A 22919-nucleotide genomic window follows, 5' to 3' on the forward strand; every position below is an offset into this window, starting at 1 on the left:
ACTTTAGGAAGTAAAAATTACCATTCAGAACTCACATCAACGACAAAAATAAAACAAACGAATGGAGTTGCAAAATGAAAAAGCATTAAAAAGTACTTTTCAGGAGTTTACTATGCACGCCACGGTGTGAGGAGAAGGAAGCAGCCCAGGAGACAGAGGAGAACAGGGAGGCCTTGCTCCTGAGGAGACTGCCGGGACGCAGTTCCAACGATTCCAACAAAAGCGTTCAGGCCCGTGTGGTCCTCTCACTCTCTATGCCATTTAATTTGTTATTTTTAGTATTGAAGACTTTAACATATAACTTATGTCATCCAAATGAAAAAATGCATCATATTCAATTATAACCATGTATGGAGTATCTCCGTATGCCAGGTATTTTATTTCATTTAATCCTCACAAAAATCCCACAGAGTAGTTGTTCTTCACCTTTCAGAGGTGAAGAAACCAAAGCTGAGAGAAGTTAAACTGCTCGAAATCACGTAGGAAAACACGTGGTGGCGTCTATATTCTACACTTGCGACTCCAGAAACCATGCGCAAGTCACTATACTACATGGTCTTGATTGTGTGAACTAAAACGCTCAGCCAAAGCCCCCCAAAGGAAAATGTTCCATGTTCTGGTTCAAATATTAATACACACGTCTAGGTTTTCCTCCCTCCCTTGACGAAACCCTTCCTTCTTCCATCCATTTATGCAGGACATAACTCAACTGGCCCTAATGCGGTTGCAAACACAAACACAGGTACTGATATCACATGGCAACAAGTGGCTGGCTGACAGGCGATGCAGAATGCGCTTCCACGCTCTTCTTTTTCCACTCACAGACTCCTGAGGTCGAGAAATACTGCTACAGTGCTATTCCAAAGGTACAAATCTGCGTATAAAATTACATTAAGTGAAGAAGGATAAACTAAAGAATACAGTCACACTGAGTATGAGTACAAAACACCGTGTATAACACTGTACAAAAATTCAAAGAGGCTTGTGTTAGGTCTTTCTCCCTTTAGAGTTACTACAGCTGAGAAGGTAATAAATTACTGTTTAAGTTGCTTTGCAAAGGTATGAACGCCTATGCTGAGCCCCAAAGTTAGTAGTTACAGAGGTGGCAACCCTCCCAAACCCCTTCACTAATCCGCAACGTAATTCTTAGTGAGGAGGAAAAGGAACTGCGAAGTTGGAGTGAGGAGGACATGTGCTCACCAGGCTTTTGAAATGGACCGTTTACTATGGGGCAGCCTTTCCCGAAAAACACGATGGCGTGGAAGCAGATCAAGAGAAAGGAACTGCAACATTAACTACAGCTAAGCACATCCTGGGCAAACTGCCTCCGCATTACACCCATGTTTAACAACATAAGAACTTTGAAATGCCTAGGTAAACCACACCTACCTACACAAAGAAAACTATTTCCACTATGTTAACAACCATTTCTAAATTTCAATTATATTACAGGCCTGAGGAACTGAGGCTTTTAAATTATGCAATATTAGTCACTGACATAGTGCTCCAATCCCACGCAGCACGAACCATGTTAGCTAAACCAACAAAATGAATAATTTAACTCCCAGCCAGCAGGAATTCACTATGCCACCTTCATTATTTACCTCACAACACCCATTCCTCTCATTTTTGAAATAACAGCTGTAGGTGTTCAAGATGACCCCACCGGCTACTTACATAGATTCTGATCCACGTATCATAGGAAAATTAATCTATCCCCTATTCAAGGTAATCAAGGATGAAACATCAACCTTCGCTCTTACTGGTCTTCCTCATTAAATTCTAACCCATCAAATGTCAATAATCACTAATGCATAATATAATCAATAAAACCATACTTCAGATAAAGCTCATCTGCTTTGTTATTTCCACTGCACAAAAAAAAAACAATGTATCTCCTCAGCAACTGTGTATTTTCACACCTTTTGCTATCTGAATTTTCCTTCTTGCACCAGAAAAGGGATTTCTTTTCTTTTTTTAAAAAGGAACAATTTTGGACACAAAAATGCTTCTATCATTTTCCTCCCTGGGAAGAATTTTATGGCTTCTCACTGTAACTAACAGGGTTGTGAAAAGCAGCAAGAAACCAGATGTGTTCATGGCAATCCAGAACAAATTTTGTCACAGAGACCAAGACTTGAACTCAATCACTCTTTTACACTCAGCCGAATATCAAAGGTTTCCCAGTTAATCCACAGTTCACAGGAGGCCCATCTAGCTTCGATTTTGCAGAGATGATAGCCATCATGGAGATGTGAAAAACAGTCCCTGAATCAGATACTGCAGTTTTATAAGCAGCTAGAATTGTACTAACTCATATTCAACTCCTAGTTAAAATAATTTTGAGATAAATAAATACTGTCAAGGAAGAAAAATGTCAGGGATAACAATAAATTTCATTAAGATATATAGCAGATGTTACATGGAAGATGAATATTCATTCATTCCATCTGGCTTCTACTGCAATCCATTTTATCTTTACAGTGATTTCCAAATATCCCAACTTAAAATGCTTACACTGTACAAAAATTCAACGACAACACGTTTGTGGTACAAACAGTTTGTCATTTTTTGCTTAGTTCGACATGACTAAGTTTGTTAATGTATTTTGACAGACTTGCATAATATCCTAAAATGTTTTGAACAATGAAGTTTAGGCCGCAATGCAATATTAATGAGTGAATAATGTTCTTGAATATAAGGTTTAATATTTAATGATTCAGAGTGCTGCCTGGATTTGATGTAGAAGAAAAATGTGGTTTGGAATCACTGGATTTATCAGGGGGCCTGCGCAAAAAACTACGGACTCCAGGCAAACCTTTAACCTAAACTTTGAGCTGGGGTCTCAAGGTGTGAAATTGATGCTTCACCAACTGAATTTCTAGTGCCTATCAGTATTCACAATATCACACCATTTATCAAGTGTCATTTACCAGAATTTTTAAATTACTAGGAACTCACAGGTCTGTGTCAAGAAGTGAAAAAAAAAAAAGGAGAGTTAGTGTAAAAATAACATTGTGTGGTCTACATTCAAATACATTTAGGAATCAAATCTGCCAGCTGCATCAACATGCCACTTTGATTATTCAGTAGCAAGTTCAGATCAAATTATGACTTATCTCCATATCTTCTATAAAGAGAAGTTCCTGATCTAAAAAACTTCACAGAGAAATTGGTTCAATGTGTCCATCTAATCCAATGAATGGATAATCTGCACCCATTATAGGACTTGCCTCATTTGCAAACAATACTATGTCTTAAAAATAAGCATAAAAAGAGCAACAAGAGCAGGATTTACTGAAATCAGTTAAATAATACTCAAAACCACAGAGCTATGAAGAAAGGACTGTAAAGCCCTCCTAACTGGAATGTTAACATTACTGTGGTTTTAAAACAGAACACCAAAGGATGAAAATAATGCCCAATTTCCAACATTCATCTGCATTTACAGTTCACAACAGCCATGTCAATAATCACTAAAAATTCTAGGTTAAGATTTGACTCTGCCACATACTGAATTTCTCAATATAACCTCTCTAAGCTGCTGGTTTTCTCATAGGAAGATGGGCATAGTAACGCCTTATGTCACACGATTGTTATAGAATCAAATTAAATAATATTGGTAAGCACTAGGTCAAACAAAAAGCATTAATACCAATGTGAGTAAACAAAGAAAAACCTGGGTAACATTTACCAAGCACCTGCAATGCTCTTGGGAAGGGTCTGCACATAACACATCACTGACATGATCACCATGGTGGTTAGAACACAAAGAACAGGCAATGGCAATCTTTGTTGCCTCATTTAGTTCCTACAGTAAAGGAGAAAAATAAGCACAAAATAATAGAAGAATCTACACAAATATACGGGTGAAATATTTTCTCACCTAAACTTCTATTTAACGTCATATTTTGATAGTTTACAAAGTATCTTCATTTGGAAAAAAGACAAAGTAACAGTGATACTCAATGCTCTATTAATCAATTTGATATAACATGTTTTAATCACTGATTAAAGTATTTATTGAGCATTTATTATGTGCTTAGTGTACAAAGCATTGTTTTAAAAATAAAATCAGTGATTCCACCATCAACCACAGTTAACATCCCTTCCTTTATATCATGACATTTAAATAATGCTATTAAGTTCACTCTATTCCATTTTTACCAGATCAGCAATTGTATCACCAATTATTTCAAAAAGAAATAAAACTGCTTTCAAATATATACTGTAGAAAACCTGAAAAGTTTGCCAATGATAGATAATAGTCTTAGTTCACTGTAAGATCTTAATTACCACCACTGTCAGGGAGAGTCCCTTTTTTCTGTTAAACCATTTAAAAGAACTGATGCTACAAATTCAATGAAAACTAATTAATTTCTCCTAAGCACTGGTCCTGATGCTCCTGCAGGTAATGATGGTGTCTCTTTAAGGGAACACAGGCTCAGTAATTAGACTTTTCTCAAGTGTGAATAACTGAGACAAAAAGGCAGGTATTCACTTGGTATTTTTCTACACACCCCAATCCAAAAATATATACTAAGTTACATCAGCTTTTATGATTATTCTGTAGTTTACAATGTACTTAAGGGCAGAACAGAATGCTTAGTAAAATGACAGGAAGAATACACAAGAAACTGTTAATGATGCTTACCACTGGGGAGCAAGATGGGGTACTGGGTTTATTTTTTTTCAGTTTTGCGATGTTGACATTTTTACGCAAATACATTATGTTTGAATAAAATATGTTAGAGCAGCACTGACTATTAGAAATATAATGCAAACTAAAAACATAGTTTTAAATTTTCTAAAAGCCACATCAAAAAAAGTAAGAAAGAACCAAGTCAAATTAATTTTAACAAAGTGTAATATTTTATTTAACCCAATATATCCAAAATATTGTCATTGCCACATGTAATCAATACAAATTATTAAAGAGATATTTTGTATTTTTTTCATATTGAGTTTTTGCAACCTGGTGGGTATTTTACACTTAGAGCAGATACCAATTTGGACCAATCACACTTCAAGTGCTTAACAGTACAGAGCTACAAAAAGTTTCAAAGGCATATCTAGGCATAAGTTAGGTATTTTTCTTCCTAAATTTCAAAGCAGTAAGGAGGTGCTCATTAAAAGCTTCTCTCTTATCAGTTCTCAGCTCATGGCATGCTACTCTCTCACTGTTGATTTCTTAGATCTTTATCCAACCCATGCATGTTATTTACCTTCTTGGTACATAAATACAAATTCATAAAATTACATATTTCATGTTCAATGCCACTGACTGTTTTCATTTCAGGGCTTTAACTACGTGAGTAGAAGTGGCTACTGCTAATCACTTGGATTTCCTTTCAGAATATCTTTAAAAAGCCAAACACAATTACATCCCTTTCCCACATACATAACACTGCAATATTCCAGCAGTGGAGACCCATGGACTTTACAGAGGGTCTCCCAGCCCTTGAAAATGATTTTCTCAGCAAGCAAAAAAAAAAAAAGTGAAGGCACCAATACATAAGGACAACCATCAATTTTAGAACTTACATTACCTAAAAGGAATATTTCTCAAATTAAAAGCTATGTTAACTTTTTAAAATCACTTGTTACTCTAAAAAGAAAAAAAAAAATCTCATTTCTCCCATTTAGCACTTTAGGAACTAGACCTGGGCACACCCTTGGAAAAAGACAAACAATGGCTCATGCAAAAGAGAACAAGTCCATGTAGCTTCCTTTAGCTTATTTTCCCTGTATTTTCACCAATATAAAGATTTTCTACACTCCTTAGAAAGGATAAAGGCAAGAAGAAATGAGAAAGGGCATTTGAAGAAAACACAGTATAACTAGAGAATAATTCTCTGAAATGGATGGATGGATGGATGGATGGATAAGACAAACAAATTTATGGAGCATTTACTATGATTCTGTGTGAGTCACTGAGCTAACAAGTTTACATGGAATATCCCATTTAATCCTCAAAATAACCCTGTAGATAACCCAAGGTGGGTGTTATTACTGTCCTCCATCTAACAGATGAGTAAACTGATCCTTGAAGAAGTTAAGTAATTACTAATGTGGTCTCCAAGCTAGTAACCCTTAAAGCTGGAATTCAAACCCAAGCAGTCTGACCTTTGAGACCACACTCTTAACCATCATACTCTACTGCTCTTCAGTTCAAAGAGAGAAAGGAGTTCTCTGTAAGAATAAGCATTTTGTATTGAAAGTTTAATGTGTGCCAGGTACTCTATAAACGTTATCTTATTTAATCTTCATTTAAAAACAAGCTCATCAGGTAAGTATTCCTATTAACCCAATTTCATAACTAAGGAGACTGAGGTGTAGAAGGGTGAGTTACCTACTCAGGATCACAGATCATTAAGAGGCAAAGCCAGCATTCGGATCAGATCTCTACTCCAAAGACAATGTTTGATCCTTACTTTTCTCCCCTCATAATTTAGGTGGGTTTGTAATTAGTATAATGGTAGAAATCCATGATGATTAGGCTTTCCTGCTACTAGAATAATTTTATTTGTAGTACCTAACAATTCACAAAAAGCATGCTTTATATAGAGATAAGCTGGATGAAGGTAAGCACTACCAAAGAAAGACCACTCATATAAGACTACTAGCGGCTACAACACTAATTTCTAAATCATTTTTAGCTTACTTTAATAGAATTAACTCAGAATGGGGGTACTATTTAAATAGGGACACATTTACAAATTTTTTCTTTTCAACTATCTACAGAACCCTCATTAAAACTGTTCTTCCATTTAATGTCGCATAATAATGATGCCTCCGGAACTCTTTATATACAATATACTCACACTGGCAGTAAATGTTGCAATGATATTACCTTACCATTCATTTAAATAGTGATTGCACAAGAATGAAAATGAAAATGAGTGACACTGCTATAAGTTTCATTATGGTTTCCAAGATGAAATGACTAAGTCACTGAAAAATAAAACACATATTTGAATTTCTAGGAGTTGCAGTATGTTCACATACCTGGGAATGGGGTGAAAAAAGAAGTAGCCAATGAGATCAATTCAGATAGTTTTTGAAAAAATCAATTCTAAAAGCATTAAGGATCTACGTATTAAAATTAATCACGATAATCCTCAGAAAGCAGATTCTCGAGTAAGATAAATCTTCATAGACAATATACAACATGATTTGCAGAAGACAGTTAGAACTTGAAACTCCCATTATTGCCAATTCTTAAAAATTCCTTTAAGACCCACGTTTACAGGGCTAAAGGAGTACAGAATTGGCAAACATGCTCCTAAAATAGCCAGAGACCTGTTTGCTTTTAAAGAAAAATGGGCTTCAAATGGTAAATTAACCTCTCTGAGTTTGGGTCATTCCAATGGGAAGACAAAATAAAGCTTTTTTTTTTTTTTTTTTGCGGTACGTGGGCCTCTCACTGTTGTGGCCTCTCCCGTTGCGGAGCACAGGCTCCGGACGCGTAGGCTCAGTGGCCATGGCTCACGGGCCCAGCAGCTCCGCGGCATGTGGGATCCTCCCAGACCAGGGCACGAACCCGTGTCCCCTGCATTGGCAGGCGGACTCTCAACCACTGCACCACCAGGGAAGCCCAGCATTATTTTTTAAAAGCAAAGTTAAGAATAACAAATACCACCACAGAGGTTTTTTTTTTTTTATCTGTGTGAGATACATAAAACTAGTTAAATAACTCACATAGCTCAAGAATTTAACAATTGAGGGAATGATCATTTTGTCAGTGTCCTGTAATATATGACAGTGAAGAGGTACCACGTGGCTGTAAAGACCAATTTCACTTCCTTCCTTACCACGAGAAGGCACTATAATCTGAAGTTCCTTGTCATGTTCAAATGTAGATAGTCTTCTGTTTTATACTTGCGGAGGCTCAGTGCTTCAACTCAAGATCTTGCCCATAGTAATCTGCCACTTTAAGTGGCTACTCTTTGGCCCATTTGTTTTACTATTACAAATGTACCTACTTAGCTAAAAATAGATGAATAGGGACATATGACATCATTTTTACAAATCAATTAAATCCTAGCCTTAACCCTTTTTATACTTCAAGCCACAATCATTGAAGAATCCTGATGAAAATAACTTCCATCAGAAAATCAACACTTAGGGCCTCCCTGGTGGCGCAGTGGTTGAGAGTCTGCCTGCCGATGCAGGGGATACGGGTTCGTGCCCCAGTCCGGGAGGATCCCATATGCCGCGGAGCGGCTGGGCCCGTGAGCCATGGCCGCTGAGCCTGCGCGTCCGGAGCCTGTGCTCCGCAACGGGAGAGGCCACAACAGTGAGAGGCCCGCATACCGCAAAAAAAAAAAAAAAAAAAAAAAAAAAAAAGAAAATCAACACTTAGAATTTTGGACCTAGAAGATACTTTAAAGATTTAATAGGAGAATTCATTCACCTGCTGAGGAAAAACTATAAAACAATACCATACCCATCAATTTACATAGATATATCTATCAATCGGTCTATTCATCTATTATGGATTGAATTGTGTCCCTCCCAAAATTCATATGTTGAAGCCCTAACCTCTATTACCTTAGAAGGTACCCTAGTACCTTAGAAGGTTATTGATAATAATCCAAAATGATCTGACAAGTATTTACTAGGTGCCTAAACTCTCATGGCACTCACTCAGTAACAAAAAGACTACACACTCCATCCTACTAACCACTGCTAAAACTAATGAAAATACTAGCTAAATAAACAGACATAATAAGGAATGGTCACCTGGGCATAATGCAACTCAGCACTGGTTTTATTACTATAGTCCCAAAATGTGCAACAATGAGACAAAAGCAGAGACTCATACTGGTAGTGAGTTAACTAGCACAATTTCTTGAAGGTAATTTGGCAACAATAATATTCTGTATAACCTTTGACCTAGTAATTTCACTTATAAAAATTTACCTTAAGGAAATAATACTGGATATGTGTAAATTTAATAACAAGGATATTCAAAGCAGTGTGTTCATAATAGTGACATATTTTGAACCATTTATTTGGAAGCCTCAAGGTCTTATATAAAAGTGAACTACCATGAAATTACCTATTGACAAAACATGTCCATGATATAGCTTAATGATAAAAATAAAGCAGTTCAGAAAAATAGGGACAATATGACACCACTTCTGTTATTTTCCCCCTTCATATGTATGCCTGTGTACCAAAATATTTAAAACAATTCTGTGTGAATTAGTAGGATTATGGCCATTTTCATCTTCTTTATTTTGTTTAGCTGCATATCTCTAATTTTCTATACAGTGTATGTTGTCTTCGTAATTAGAAGAAGCACTTCTTGTTACAATACTATCATGTGCCTTATGATTTTTGCTTTTATCCATAGATATTCTTAGTTACTAAGAAAATACTATGGATGAGGTTATGTTAGAACACAGAAAAGCAGGCCAGGCTGCAATAAAAAATCAACTATGGGACAAGGTAAGAGAAAAAAGCAGAAACATTCTAGAAGGAGTCAAGGCAGTGTCGATGCTCAGAAACAATTCCCCTTATAGAGTGCCTGAGAGCCATAAGAAGGTGGCTGTCCCACAGCTGCTAACTCCAGACCCCTGCAGCATTTAAAGACTCAAAGATAGGGGAAATCTGTAACTCTCTGGACCTCCTTAGGGACCCCGAGCTGTACCTCTGTTGAGCCCTCTCTCTGCAATGCTACAATACATATCTCCCAATGTTCTGATTCTTTTAGTTTCTTGATTAATTTATTTGCCCTTTCAAAATGTCCTCTAATTCATTACAGCCTTCCTGGAATTGCTGTCTGGCTTCTCAACATGTGATATCAGATGTCCCATAAACAACAGGACTATTATATTAAAGCCGTGAATTAGATCCAAGCATCCTATTTCTCCCCAAGCCTATTAACTTGATGTTCTACAGGCAGAATCTCACTTAATTTGCCATTTACAGGATAACCTTTCCAGGTGTATCTTTCAAATCCTTCCTGCTGTTCTGGATACCTCTTAATATCTGTATGTTGGGAAAAATCATCTGAATGAGGTAAGAAAATTAATCCTGTTTTTTTCCTAATGGAAGAAAACTGGAGGGGGTGAGCACACAGAGCCATCAATTCATGACTGGACAAAACTCTTAAGAGGACTGCCTTCCTAAGGCAAGTGCAAATGGCCCCTCACTGTGAAAAGCAATGAATATTTCTGTCTTTGAAATGACCCGATTGGGTGGTCAGAAGGGTCAGGTACGGAGATTACCTTTTCTTCGACATTTTGCATTAGTTATACAGTAAAAGACAACTGTCTTCAGGCACAGAACTGTCACCAAACGTTCCCAGACGCGGCAGTTTAGACTACTGATGGTTTGCAGGATTAGGAGAAAAAAAAAAAAAAAATCAAAATGAAGACTCTTCTGTCTTCTACACATGTGCAGAAAAGCAAGAAATTCTAATTCGGGGGGTGGAGGGGCACACACATATGTAACAGCAAGGCTAAGCATATTTTCAATGAAAGGAGATTTAAAAATCACTTTCCCACCTTTATAACATCTCTCAGTAACATACTGAGAAAGAATGATGTACGTTAAATACATAAAGATAACACTAGCCAGACATAAAAAATGCCGAAGACAAATTTAAATGACCATCATAATAAAGAATCTGTTCTTTGCTTTTTGTACTCCCCCTAGGATTCTGTCAGTAAACTAGAATAAACATGTTATTAAAAGAGAATCAATAGAAGGCTTTAAAATATACACTACCACAAAAGGTCAAGCCCTGGGATCGATTTTAATATAACATTTTTGTGCAGCTTCCCAAAGGGTTCTTTTCTAATATTGTTCTTCATTTTTCTCTCACTTTGTTCCCTGACTGGTGAATGTGTTGTTCTTGTCTGCAAAAGGCTGTCTAAGGCTGAGTTTGCTGAGTGTGTGTCATTCCTATGAAAAGCTGCTAGAAAATGGGAAAAAAAAAAAAAACATTTAAAGGTAGTGGGAGGATAGATACAAGAGAGGATGAAGCACAAGGCAATGTTCAACTCACCAACTGTACAGGAACACTGAAACTCAGAACAATCTGCCATCACAGGCCGCCCTGGGCTTTTGCCTCCCCTGGTACCTTGGGCAAGCACTGATTCCTGGGAGGCAGGAAGGCCAAAGAAAGCGGAGTAAGTTCAGGTTTAAACCAAAAATTCTCACCACACCAGGTAATGGATGCAGATTTTCAATATACAAATCCATGTGACTCCTGGTTCCTCTTGAACTTAAAGGATCAAATGTTCAAAGGAAAAGTGGATGCCATCGACAGGACTCATGGGAACTAATCAGAGGTACAGGCTTCCTGACTTCTGTCCCAACTTTCAAGGCTCAGAGACAGATAAATCACATTCTGGTCCAGTCTCATATAAATATGAACGCACGGGCTTCCCTGGTGGCGTAAGTGGTTAAGAATCCGCCTGCCAATGCAGGGGACTCGGGTTCGAGCCCTGGTCCGGGAAGACCCCACATGCCACGGAGCAACTAAGCCCGTGCACCACAACTACGGAAGGCCATGAGCCCAGAGCCTGTGTTGCACAACAAGAGAAGCCACCGCAGTGAGAAGCCCACGCACCGCAACGAAGAGTAGCCCCCGCTCGCCGCAGCTGGAGAAAGCCCGTGCACAGCAACAAAGACCCAACGCAGCCAAAAATAACTAACTAACTAACTAACTAACTAACTAACTAACTAAGAAAGAAAGAAAGAAAGAAAGAAAGAAAGAAAGAAAGAAAGAAAGAAAGAAAGAATGAATGCAGGGACTTCCCTGGTGGTCCAGTGAGTAAGACTCCGCGTTCCCAATGCAGGGGGCCAGGGTTCAATCCCTGGTCAGGTAACTAGATCCTGCATGCCTCAACAAAGATCCTGCGTGCCGCAACTAAGACGTGATGCAGCCAAAATAAATAAATATTTTTAAATAAATAAATAAATATAAATAAATAAATAGGTAGATAAATAAATAAATAAATATGAATGCATGGCACAGTATATATTTTACATGTTCCTAGTTACAAATTCTATGTTTTTGGTTGCCAATAAAAACAGTCCAAAGCCCAGATTATATTCTCATAATGTCAGTTTTTTACTTTCAGACAACACTAAGCAACCGTCTCAGGACAAGACAGAAAAATAGATTATCTGCCTAAGTCACCAGAAACCAGAGAAATTGTTGTCTCTGGAGTTAAAAATGCAGTCCCCCTATCAAAAATGGATGCCAACTAAGCCTGCTAGAAGGGAAGATGTGAACTGCAGCTGCTCCCTAAGAACCAAGAAAGCTTGAAGTGTTGGGAAAGATGCGTGGGCTTGGAGTAAAAGAGAACTGGGCTTAAATCCTGAGGCTGGCTTTGGTCAGTAGCACAGCCTTGGGCCAGGGATTTAGCCTCTCCCAATGGCATTCTGATTGTAAAATAAACGCACAAAGAGCAGAGCTACCACAGCCATTTCTCCTCAGTTGCGAGGGTGTGGGGGGGGGCGGGTATTTTGGGTCTGGGGGAATGTAATGTGAGGGGCATCATCCTGCAGGCTACCACCTAGGCTAAGGCAGGCCTCGTCAGAAGGCTCTTGGCAAGTTCGGAGCTAGTGTATACAAACGTACCAGCACAGCACCTGGTAAACAGTAGGCAATCATTCAATGGTAGCTGCTGTAGTCATATGATGCTCCTGCCTCTTTTTCCTTTTTGGACAAAGTCTATCCCATTTTAATCTATTTACCACAACCATAAAGTACTGTTGTAATTTAGTGATGCATTCTTGTTGGCACTTACTATATGACAACGAGTTTTGCCCTCACAGACCTTTATATTGCAGTTGGAGGAGACAGTCAATAAACAGATAAAGTGCTAAAGAAACAAGGCAGAGAAAGGACAGGTACAGTGAGAGGACAGGAAAGAGAATGACTAAACAAAGCAATCAGAGAAAGCCTCTCTGCGGGGTTATTTGAGAAGAACCCTAAATAGTAAGAGGGAGTCAGCCATGCAAAATATGAAATACAAGTATTCTAGGTAAAGAACTATGAAGGCACAAACAGGTTTGGCAGCTGTTACAGCTGAAATGTAAAATGGGAGGGTGGTAAGAGATGAGGCCCAAGTGTATAAACATAAAGGGCAGCAGAGGACCAGAAGATCAAGGGAAAGATCTGGATTTTATGCTAGATCTAATAAAATGCCATTAAAGGATTTTAAGCAAATAAACTGCCATGATTCCAAATGCATTTTTTAAAGCACACTAACACTGCTTTGTGGAGAGCAGGATCTGGGGGACAGGACTGGCTCCCTGCAAGGAGACTTTACAGTAGCTCAAGTGAGAAATGATAATGACTTAGACCAGGGTTTCTCATTCATGGCACTACTGACATTTGGACCAAACAATTCTTTGCTGTGGGGGGCTGCCCTGTGTTGGAGGATGTTTAATAGCATCCCTGGCCTCTACCCACGAGACAGATGCCAGAAGCATCCTCCAAGTGGTGACAACCTTAAAGGTCTCCAGATGTGGCCAAATGACCCGTGGAGGCAGCGTTGGGGTGAGGGGGCAAAATCCCCCTCAGTTGAGAACCAGTTGGCTTAGACTAAGTAAGGAAAGAAATGCGTGACAGTCATGAATTTGAAATATATTTTAAAAGCAGAAACATAAAGGCAAGAAGGAGGAAGCAAGAATAATCAATAATCAAAGTTCTGATGTTACTCTCAATTTGTTAGACTAAGTTTTCAATAGTTTGAGGAAAGTGCTTTCTAAGTCAAATCTACCTGGGGCTGTACAAACAAGTTAAGTTACAGAAACTCACTTGGACGGTAGTTTGGGCTCCTTTTCTTTATGTCTATAAAAACTGAATTGTACAGCTGACAGGTATATTCATAAAGAAATATACAATTTCCAACATTTTAGAGCAAAATCCACAGAAATATTAACTTTCACCCACTATTTGACAGTATTTTGACAGTTTTATTTCAAAATATAGTCATGTGAATTAAAAAAACAAAAATACCCCAAAAATCCCTTCATTGTGAATTCTTTTCAAAACTAAATTCCTTATTTAGTGAGCTCCACAATCAAGGCAAAATTGTACTAAAACCTGAAAAACATAAATCTTCAGTAAAACACATCAAAAGAGCCTTAGATACAGCATTCATACTAACATATAATATAGGTGGCCTCCCTGTAGGACCAGAAAACAATTTAGCCTCTGAGATACAGTCTAGCAGAGTGATGATGAGTGTGGCTTCAGGTTCCAGACTGCCTGGGTTCAAATCCCAGCTCCTCTATTTTCTGGGTATGTGACTAGAAGCAAGTATGAACCTGTGTTTCAGCCACCGCGTCTATGAAGCGAGGGTACCAGCAGATCAGAACCTGCCTCACAGGGTTGCGGTGAGGATTAAATGATCATTACGTGCAAAGTGCTTGGACCAGTGCCTGGGACAAAGAAAGTGTTCAAAAACTGTTAGCTATTACTACTACTTATTATTGCTTATTATTAAATGTTATTGCTATTAGTATTACTTCTTAGGTAAAGTCTTCTTAAATAGTGTATATCATCAGATTTTAAGTCTACTCAAGATCTGCTTATTCTGCACATAGGGAGAGGACCACACTATATGATTGGGTGGGGGAAAAAAAACAAGTTATACAACATTATTACTTCAATCTCATTTTGTTTAAGAAACAAACTATACAAAACGCTGTTAAGAATACATTTCCCTTAGGGTAAAATATGTGAACGATTTTAAGGGGGAAGATCAGGGTAATGGAGGAGAAGGGGTAAGATGACTTTTTATGCTTGTTTATCTGAATTTCTTTGAAATGTATTTCTTTTGTAATTTTTTAAAATAAATCAACATTATCCATGTTTTCAGTAGTTTGAGGAATGACCTTTCTAGATCAAACCTACCACATTCTGTAGCAATAATGAAAATTGCAGAAACTGTTGGGTAATGGTTTTTAAATTAATAGACATTTCCCATATTAAATTAGTGGTTTCAAGTGACTTTTTTGGTTTTGTTTTGATTTGGTTTGGTTTTAATCCATCAACCTATCAGGAAAGCAAAACTGTAATCTATGGATTTTTTTAAGGGATTTTTGTTTTACTCTAATAATCATTCACAAAATGGCACCAGGAAATGAAGAATTTAAGAGATCTATTCTAAGAAGTTGTGAAGCAACTCAAACTTAAATCATTAACTGAAACATTTACAGGATTAACCTCTTTTTTATACTCTATACTTGATGCCAAAAATCACACTAAAATCATTTTAATGGAATAACTTGAAAAATTTCCAAATGAACTGGTTTAAGCCTGGAGGAGCTACATAGTGTATGTGTAAGGAAACAACTGTAAATAGTATATAACTAATAAACTGCCCCTGTGCTAGCTGCACATTACTCAGTGGAGGAATTCCATATTTGAGTTCCAAAATCACACTGTCCCAGCAGCTAGATTTTTTCATTGATTTAAAAACATGTCAGTTTGTGGACTAAATGTGACAACATCAAAATACTCTATCACATAAAAGGCAAATAACTAGTAACAAATACTACAAACCAAAACCCAACAAGTGAAGCAACACAACCAATACAAAATAAGAAAATGAGTCCAAGTTTCTTTTTGAAAAAAAGGCTAGGGCTTCCCTGGTGGCGCAGTGGTTGAGAGTCCGCCTGCCGATGCAGGGGACGTGGGTTCGTGCCCTGGTCCGGGAGGATCCCGCGTGCCGCGGAGCGGCTGGGCCGGTGAGCCAGGGCCGCTGAGCCTGCGCATCCGGAGCCTGTGCTCCGCAGCAGGAGAGGCCACAACAGTGAGAGGCCCGCATACCGCCAAAAAAAAAAAAAAAAAAAAAAAAAAAAGGCTAAGGATGAATACAGAAGGAGAAAATCCAAAATGATTTCCACTTCACGATCATCTTATTAAAGTAAGTGCTGTGCCTCTTTATTGCTTCCCACAGAGGGGAAGGGCCCGATTGCTCCGAGAACTCTGCAGAACACTGCTGGGCACGTGTGTGCCTCGCTGACTGGAAGCAGCAATCGCCTCTAAAGCTCACGAGGCAGGGCCCCATCTGCTTCCACACAGCCCGCCCTGCTGTGCTGTTAAGAAAAATGTCCCAATCTTAAGCTAACAAGAAATTCAAACTGCCACCATCACTGAAAACGTGGACACTAACGACATTTAATAGTAAGTTATAGCCAACGTGAATAAAGAATATTAACTTTAAACACACATTCTCAAAAGATTTTGGTACTAAGATAAAGGAAGTTTTAAAAATATCATCCAGAGCAGCTGCACAGAACTAATAACCAGGAGCACACAATCGAGATCATTTCTAAAAGATCTTTTATTTACTAATGGTTTAGAGGTGAAAGCCCAAGCAAATGTTTGTTACCTCTTCTCACAATTGTAAATGAAAAACTTTAAATACAGTATTCCCTATACACAGAGAAAGGTAATACTGCAGGATGGTGAAGTGCATGAACTTGACAGAGACTTCAGTTCAAACCCCAGGCTCTCCACTTACCAGATATGACCTTGGGTAAGTTTCTTCTTTACCTCTCACTTTCCTCACTTATAAAGTGCGGACAATAGAGGTGTCGTGAGGATGAAGTGAGTGAAAATATATAAAGTGCTCAGAAAATACAAGAATCCAACACCTATTTTTTTTTAATGTTTTCATTTCAGTTGGGCACATGGGTCCTGTACTCCGAAATGGTTTTCATAACATAATGTGGCCCCAGTGTGTGTATTCTATGTGTATGCCATCTATGAACTGTGAAGAAAGTTTTCATCAAAGACAAATGACAGCTGCTCTGGATAAGAATGGGATGCAGAAGAGTCACAAGGGGGAGAGGCGGACCTGTACGAAGACGTGAGGTAGCGCTTGCGCAGAAGAGTCACAGGGCGGCTAGGCCGGGGAAATGGCGGCTCCAGGAGAGAGCGGGGCTTCGGGTGGCAGCGGCAGCACGGAGGAGGCATTTATGACCTTCTACAGTGAGGTGAAACAAATAGAGAAGAGAGATTCAGTTCTAACGTCCAAAAATCAGATCGAAAGATTGACTCGTCCTGGTTCCTCCTACTTCGATTTGAACCCATTTGAGGTTCTTCAGACAGATCCTGAAGTGACAGATGAAGAAATAAAAAAGAGGTTTCGGCAGTTATCCATATTGGTGCATCCTGACAAAAATCAAGACGATGCTGACAGAGCACAAAAGGCTTCTGAAGCTGTGGACAAAGCTTACAAGTTGCTACTGGATCAGGAACAAAAGAAGAGAGCCCTGGATGTAATTCAGGCAGGAAAAGAATACGTGGAACACACCGTGAAAGAGCGAAAAAAGCAATTGAAGAAGGAAGGAAAGCCTACAAATGTGGAGGAGGATGATCCTGAGCTGTTCAAACAAGCAGTATACAAACAGACCATGAAACTCTTTGCTGAGCCGGAAATTAAAAGGAAAGAGAGAGAAGCCAAAGAGATGCACGAAAGGAAGCGACAAAGGGAAGAAGAGATTGAAGCTCAAGAAAAAGCCAAACGAGAAAGGGAGTGGCAGAAAACTTTTGAGCCAAGTCGAGATGGTCGTGTGGACAGCTGGCGAAACTTCCAAGCAAATACAAAAGGAAAGAAAGAGAAGAAGAACAGGACCTTCCTGAGACCACCAAAAGTAAAAATGGAGCAGTGTGAGTGACCCCCTGGGGTCACAGCCACAGAACCTTCCCTCACCTGTCTCCCCTCCTGCTTTGAAGGACTCATTCTTTCCTCCCATTTTCACCCCAACATAGGGTAGTATTTGCTTTTTAGTCCATTTTGTTTTCAATACAATTTAATATCAATCAGAGTAATTCTTTTGTACACTGAAATGAGGGGCTCGGTTTAAAAAGAAACCTACCCCTACCCCTAGACCAACCGGGATCTGGAAGGTGCCACCACTGGTGCTGCCTTTTCTTCCCACAGCCTGTAACTTAATGTTTTGTACTTCACTGAATTGTGATGGTTAGAAACTTCGTGTATAGTTTGTGGAAATCATCCAATTAAACATATTGCTTAAAATGGTGTTGCCATGACTTCAGAGACAAGCCTGGGCCACCTTAGGAAGCCCCTTTCCTTCAGTTGCTTGCTTCTGGGTGTGGCATCCTTCGAAGCCCCAGATCAGATGGGAAGGCATTGGACACACAGAGCAGTCACTCGATGCCCCGATGTCCCGTGGTGTTTGGCATGTGCTTTCCCGTCTGACTGGCCAATCCGTGTGGCATGAGGCTCCAAGCCACCCAAACCTATTCACTTTCCAAAGAGCTAGCCATCCTCCCTCCAGTACCACTGTGTCCTAGCCTGTCTGCGTTTGTTAGTGGTAATATTCTGTATGTGTAATAAATTTTTATACCCGAAAAAAAAAAAGAATGGGATGCAAAAGAATATGGGTTCTCTCAAAAAAATATTTATCAGAAACTTAAGATGAGCTACTCGTTTTTAAGGGTTTTCTGCAACCAGGAAAGGGAGTGGGAGGTTTACTTAAACATGAAAATGTGCCAATGTTTAGAAATATTATAATGCTGAGATAAAATTTACATCTGAATTATAACTATGTTGCCTGCACTCCTTTACAGCTAGAGACTCTACTGGCAAACCTGTTGAGGTCAGGAGAGGAAGAGGAGAACCCTGTGTATTTCTCCCCAGTTGCAGGGGGAACTGCCAAAGAAGGGTCTCATCCTGCTACCCTCCTCCTAACAAGGCATTCATCACCAGCAGGATCAGCAGATGGCTCCCAGAAGGCCCAGGACCGAGGGCTCAGCAAAGTAAGGCCCAGCCTACATAGACCACTGTCCATAAGTACAGACTTCTGGATACAAGGAAATGGACATGAGGCCACTGCCCACTCACCTTCTAAAACGGAAACTGAACTGAGTCTCTCCAGCAAATGCTGTTTGGAAAAGAAAAGTTTACTCCTCACAAATGAAGTGTCCCAATGTGAGAGAAAATTATTCTGACCGAAGTTTCTCAAACTAAGCCCTATGCTTCCCAGGTTTCTAGGAAGGGAAAAGGTGGGGGAAATGGCTGACAGAGCTCTAAATCCCTAGTCCTAGCTATAACCAGATGGCACTTGAAGCAGTTTTGTATCAGAGTTCTGTCGGGTTTCCTTTGAATAAATGTTTACAGGGTGATGGGACACAATATGATTCTATCACCTCAGCAACAGAATACAGGGCTCTGGGGCAGGCAGCCCAATTCAAGTCCTGCTTCCACTGCTGACTGAAAACTTTACATATGTCTACTTGAGTCATCTGTTTTTATAAAACAGTGATAACACTGACAAGAAACATTAACAGTTTATGTGAAGAATAATAAATGATTTACAGAGTATATTACAATGTCCGCTCCCCCTGAGATTGTTGTGGGTAATGGAGAAACCTCAACAAGAACTCCAACAACTATAGGACACTCAGAAACCAATTCCTAGAAACTTCCAAATGCAGAAACCAACTTTGGCACAAATTATTTCAAACACTTGCTTCATGAGAGAAAACACCGTAATTACTGTCAAAAGAAACATCTGAACAAGAAGTGGTTGAACATCACAGCTGCTATTACAACCAATAAAAAAAGTTACAGATTTCTACAGCATGCTTGATTGATTCTGGTTTTCCAGGTTTAATATTCCTACATGTAAAAATAGCTTCTCAAACAGAATTCAGGGTAGGAGTCTACAACAGCATAACATCAATAGGAAAGAAAACTGGATTTGGAAGAAGTAAAGAGATGTGAATAAAACACAGACTGGATAATCCAACCTTCTGTAATTGTTGGTTACAGAAAGCACTTGTCTCTATTAAAAACAGAAAAGTGCCACTTGAAGAAAAAAGATGAAAGTAGCAGATGGCTAAAGATTCCAATACTTAGTACATACATAGCACTTCCAGTCATCTCCCAGTGAAAAGTACTGGGTGGTTAGGATGTGATCTATTACATTCCAAATGAGTTAGGGCTTTATTTTTAAGCAGAATGGAATAGAAAAGTTAAAGGAATGAAACCACAGCAACACAACATGCATTTGAAAAAAAAAAAACAGCTTTAATGAGGTTAATAAAATAATCAATCTAATATATTGGGATTTTCATACTACAGAAGGATCTCTTAAATGTCAGAGCACATAAAGAAATATTTTCCAGATAATGCCAATCAACCATCCACTACCCCTACTGGAGCCAGACACTGGGGAATCTGCTCACAACACAGCAGGGTAGAAACTTCTGTAATCACCTTCTTTGCAAATATTTGTTAATTAGAAGTGAGATTCATTGCCTGTGACAGTTGTGAGGACCATGAGAAAATACTGACTGCTAACTGATCTTTCAAGGTCACTTAAAAACTACATTTTTATGATAAAAGCCACTGATAAATATTAGTGGATCAACAGAACTTGTTCCCTGAAAGTTGGTATTTTTTTTAATTACTATATACCTAGAGATAACTTGCAGGTTGAAGGTATGTAATTTCATAACAACTGTGTAATATGTGTCGATGACTAGAAAACAACGTTTAACACTACACTAATTTGAAACAAAGATTTATAACAAGTCTCTAGTATCTACAGTCCTTGGTTAATGTCTAATTTTTATTTTTTTTTTATTTTTTTTTTTTTTTTTTTTGTGATACGCGGGCTTCTCACTTTTTGTGGCCTCTCCCGTTGCAGAGCCCAGGCTCTGGACACGCAGGCTCAGCGGCCATGGCTCACGGGCCCAGCCGCTCCGCGGCATGTGGGATCTTCCCGGACCGGGGCACGAACCCGCGTCCCCTGCATCGGCAGGCGGACTCTCAACCACTGCGCCACCAGGGAAGCCCCAATGTCTAATTTTTAAAAGCATAGTTGTTTTCTTTTTAACATAATGTGAAATGTATATGCATATGTGTACAGAGTAGACTGCCCTTCCCAGGAGAATGTCAAGATTTTCCAGTAGAAGGATTCATTCAATCATTCAATTGAACAAATATGTGTGAGAGTTTACCATGTGAAAGATGCCACACTAGGTAGATGATTTCTTACATTATGTATTTTCAGTGTGACACTAGGCCCCCCAAACACTGTTTTTCTATATTGGATTCTTTCCTCCTTCCTTTTTCAGCTTTTTCCTCCAAACGCAAATAATATCAAATAATAAAATTAAAATGAATTATTATATATAGTGGATTTAAACAGAAGACACCAGACCTATGAATTTCACCTTTACTATGAGAAACTAAGAAGTATTCATACAAATTTTAAGCCTTTATTGGATGATGTAAGTCCTTATTTGATGTGATAAATGGAAAAATAAATGGACTGTGCTATACTCTAACTTAACCACACAGCTGATAAAATTTATGACTAATTTATTAAACCAAATTATTTTGAGTCTCACAAACCTAATGTAATTGTTCAAGTAATTAAAAATGGGGTAAAATCTCAACTAACATCCACCTAAAAACAGCAAGCAAGTAATCTTGGTTGATGTACAGCTAGTTTCAACATCAAGTAGCTATTCCCTTTCTTCTTGGCTTCTTGAAAAAGGTTATTAAAATGGAGGCAACTTTCACTTGCCTTTATAGATACATAGGTGAAATTCAAATGCCAAAGGTCAGAGGTCACAAGTAGTCACATTTTTCTTGCTGTCAGAGACTGACTTTTGGAGGTAGGGCACAGGAGAGAACTAAATCACATTTTAAAAGTCTACACTCAAACTGTTGCATATTACATCCTTGCTATACTAGCCAGCTATAGTTGCAACACATTATGGTCAGCTATAATCCAAAACACACAACAGAGTATCACAGCAAAAACAGACTGCTGACACAGGCATTTAGTTTGCTCTTGACTCTCAATACACCAAACAACTACTCCATCCATTATATGTTGTGATAAGCAAACCTACGATTCCAAATTAGATCCAACAATTTTAGTGTGTGTACTGAATTTATGTCAGTGATTCTGGAAGGCATCAAATCACTCAACATTCTCAAAAAACAGAATAAGATCTAAGATAAACTGAATTGAGATTCCATGTGTAAATGTTTTTTAGAAATGAGAATATAACATATACAGTCACAGCGCTTACAACTGACTATGTCATTGCTGTGGCCCTAGTAGAAACCTCCTCCTCGAAAGCAAATTTTATTAGGCCACATCTGCATATTAGTTTTAAAGAAGTGGAAACCTGGATACACAACAACGTCCTACTATACAGCACAGGGAACTATATTCAATATGCTGTGATAAACCATAATGGAAAATAATATAAGAGTATGTATATATGTATAACTGAATCACTTTGCTGTACAGCATAAATTAATAAAACATTGTAAATCAACTATACTTCAATTTAAAAAAATAAATGAAAAATAAAGTGGAAACTTAAAGGACTTCAGGTAAACTATAAATGGCCTAATAAAATATCTTCAGTTTAAATGATTTCTGAATGGATTCTAAATGTGTGTGGCATGACCAGTCAGAGATGTCGTAAAAGGATTTCTGAATTAGGTAGGAGATGAGGCAGACACTCAAGAAATCACTTCCAGATAATTACCCTAAATGTGAATGGATTAAATACTCCAACCAAAAGACAATGACTGGCTGAATGGATACAAAAACAAGACCCGTATATATGTTGTCTACAAGAGACCGACTTCAGACCTAGGGACACATACAGACTGAAAGTGAGGGGATGGAAAAAGATATTTCATGCAGATGGAAATCAAAAGAAAGCTGGAGTAGTAATACTCATATCAGATAAAATAGACTTTAAAATAAAGACTGTTACAAGAGACAAGGAAGGACACTACATAATGATCGAGGGATCAATCCAAGAAGAAACTATAACAATTATAAATATTTATGTACCCAACATAGGAGCACCTCAATACATAAGGCAAGTGCTAACAGCCATAAAAGGGGAAATTGACAGTAACACAATA

The 22919-nt window shown here is 38.5% G+C and overlaps 2 protein-coding genes across 2 annotated transcripts in view; one reads left to right on the plus strand and one right to left on the minus strand.

The window, feature by feature from the left end:
* The window catches only part of CHCHD3 (coiled-coil-helix-coiled-coil-helix domain containing 3), a 311474-nt gene that overhangs the window by 209174 nt on the left and 79381 nt on the right, over positions 1-22919 (minus strand). The gene's annotated exons all lie outside the window — the stretch shown is intronic.
* Positions 16769-18026, plus strand: LOC308623026 (dnaJ homolog subfamily C member 8-like). The gene has a single exon (XM_081244861.1). It carries the CDS (start codon positions 16903-16905, stop codon positions 17662-17664), a length of 762 nt encoding a protein of 253 aa, XP_081100987.1. The 5' UTR covers positions 16769-16902; the 3' UTR covers positions 17665-18026.

This window comes from Mesoplodon bidens, assembly GCF_964165515.1.
Source record: "Mesoplodon bidens genome assembly, chromosome: 9".
Lineage (NCBI taxonomy): Eukaryota > Metazoa > Chordata > Mammalia > Artiodactyla > Ziphiidae > Mesoplodon > Mesoplodon bidens.

Excerpts from the sequence above, each read along its gene's own strand:
- LOC308623026 (XM_081244861.1), top strand. The coding sequence starts at position 16,903 with ATGGCGGCTCCAGGAGAGAGCGGGGCTTCGGGTGGCAGCGGCAGCACG.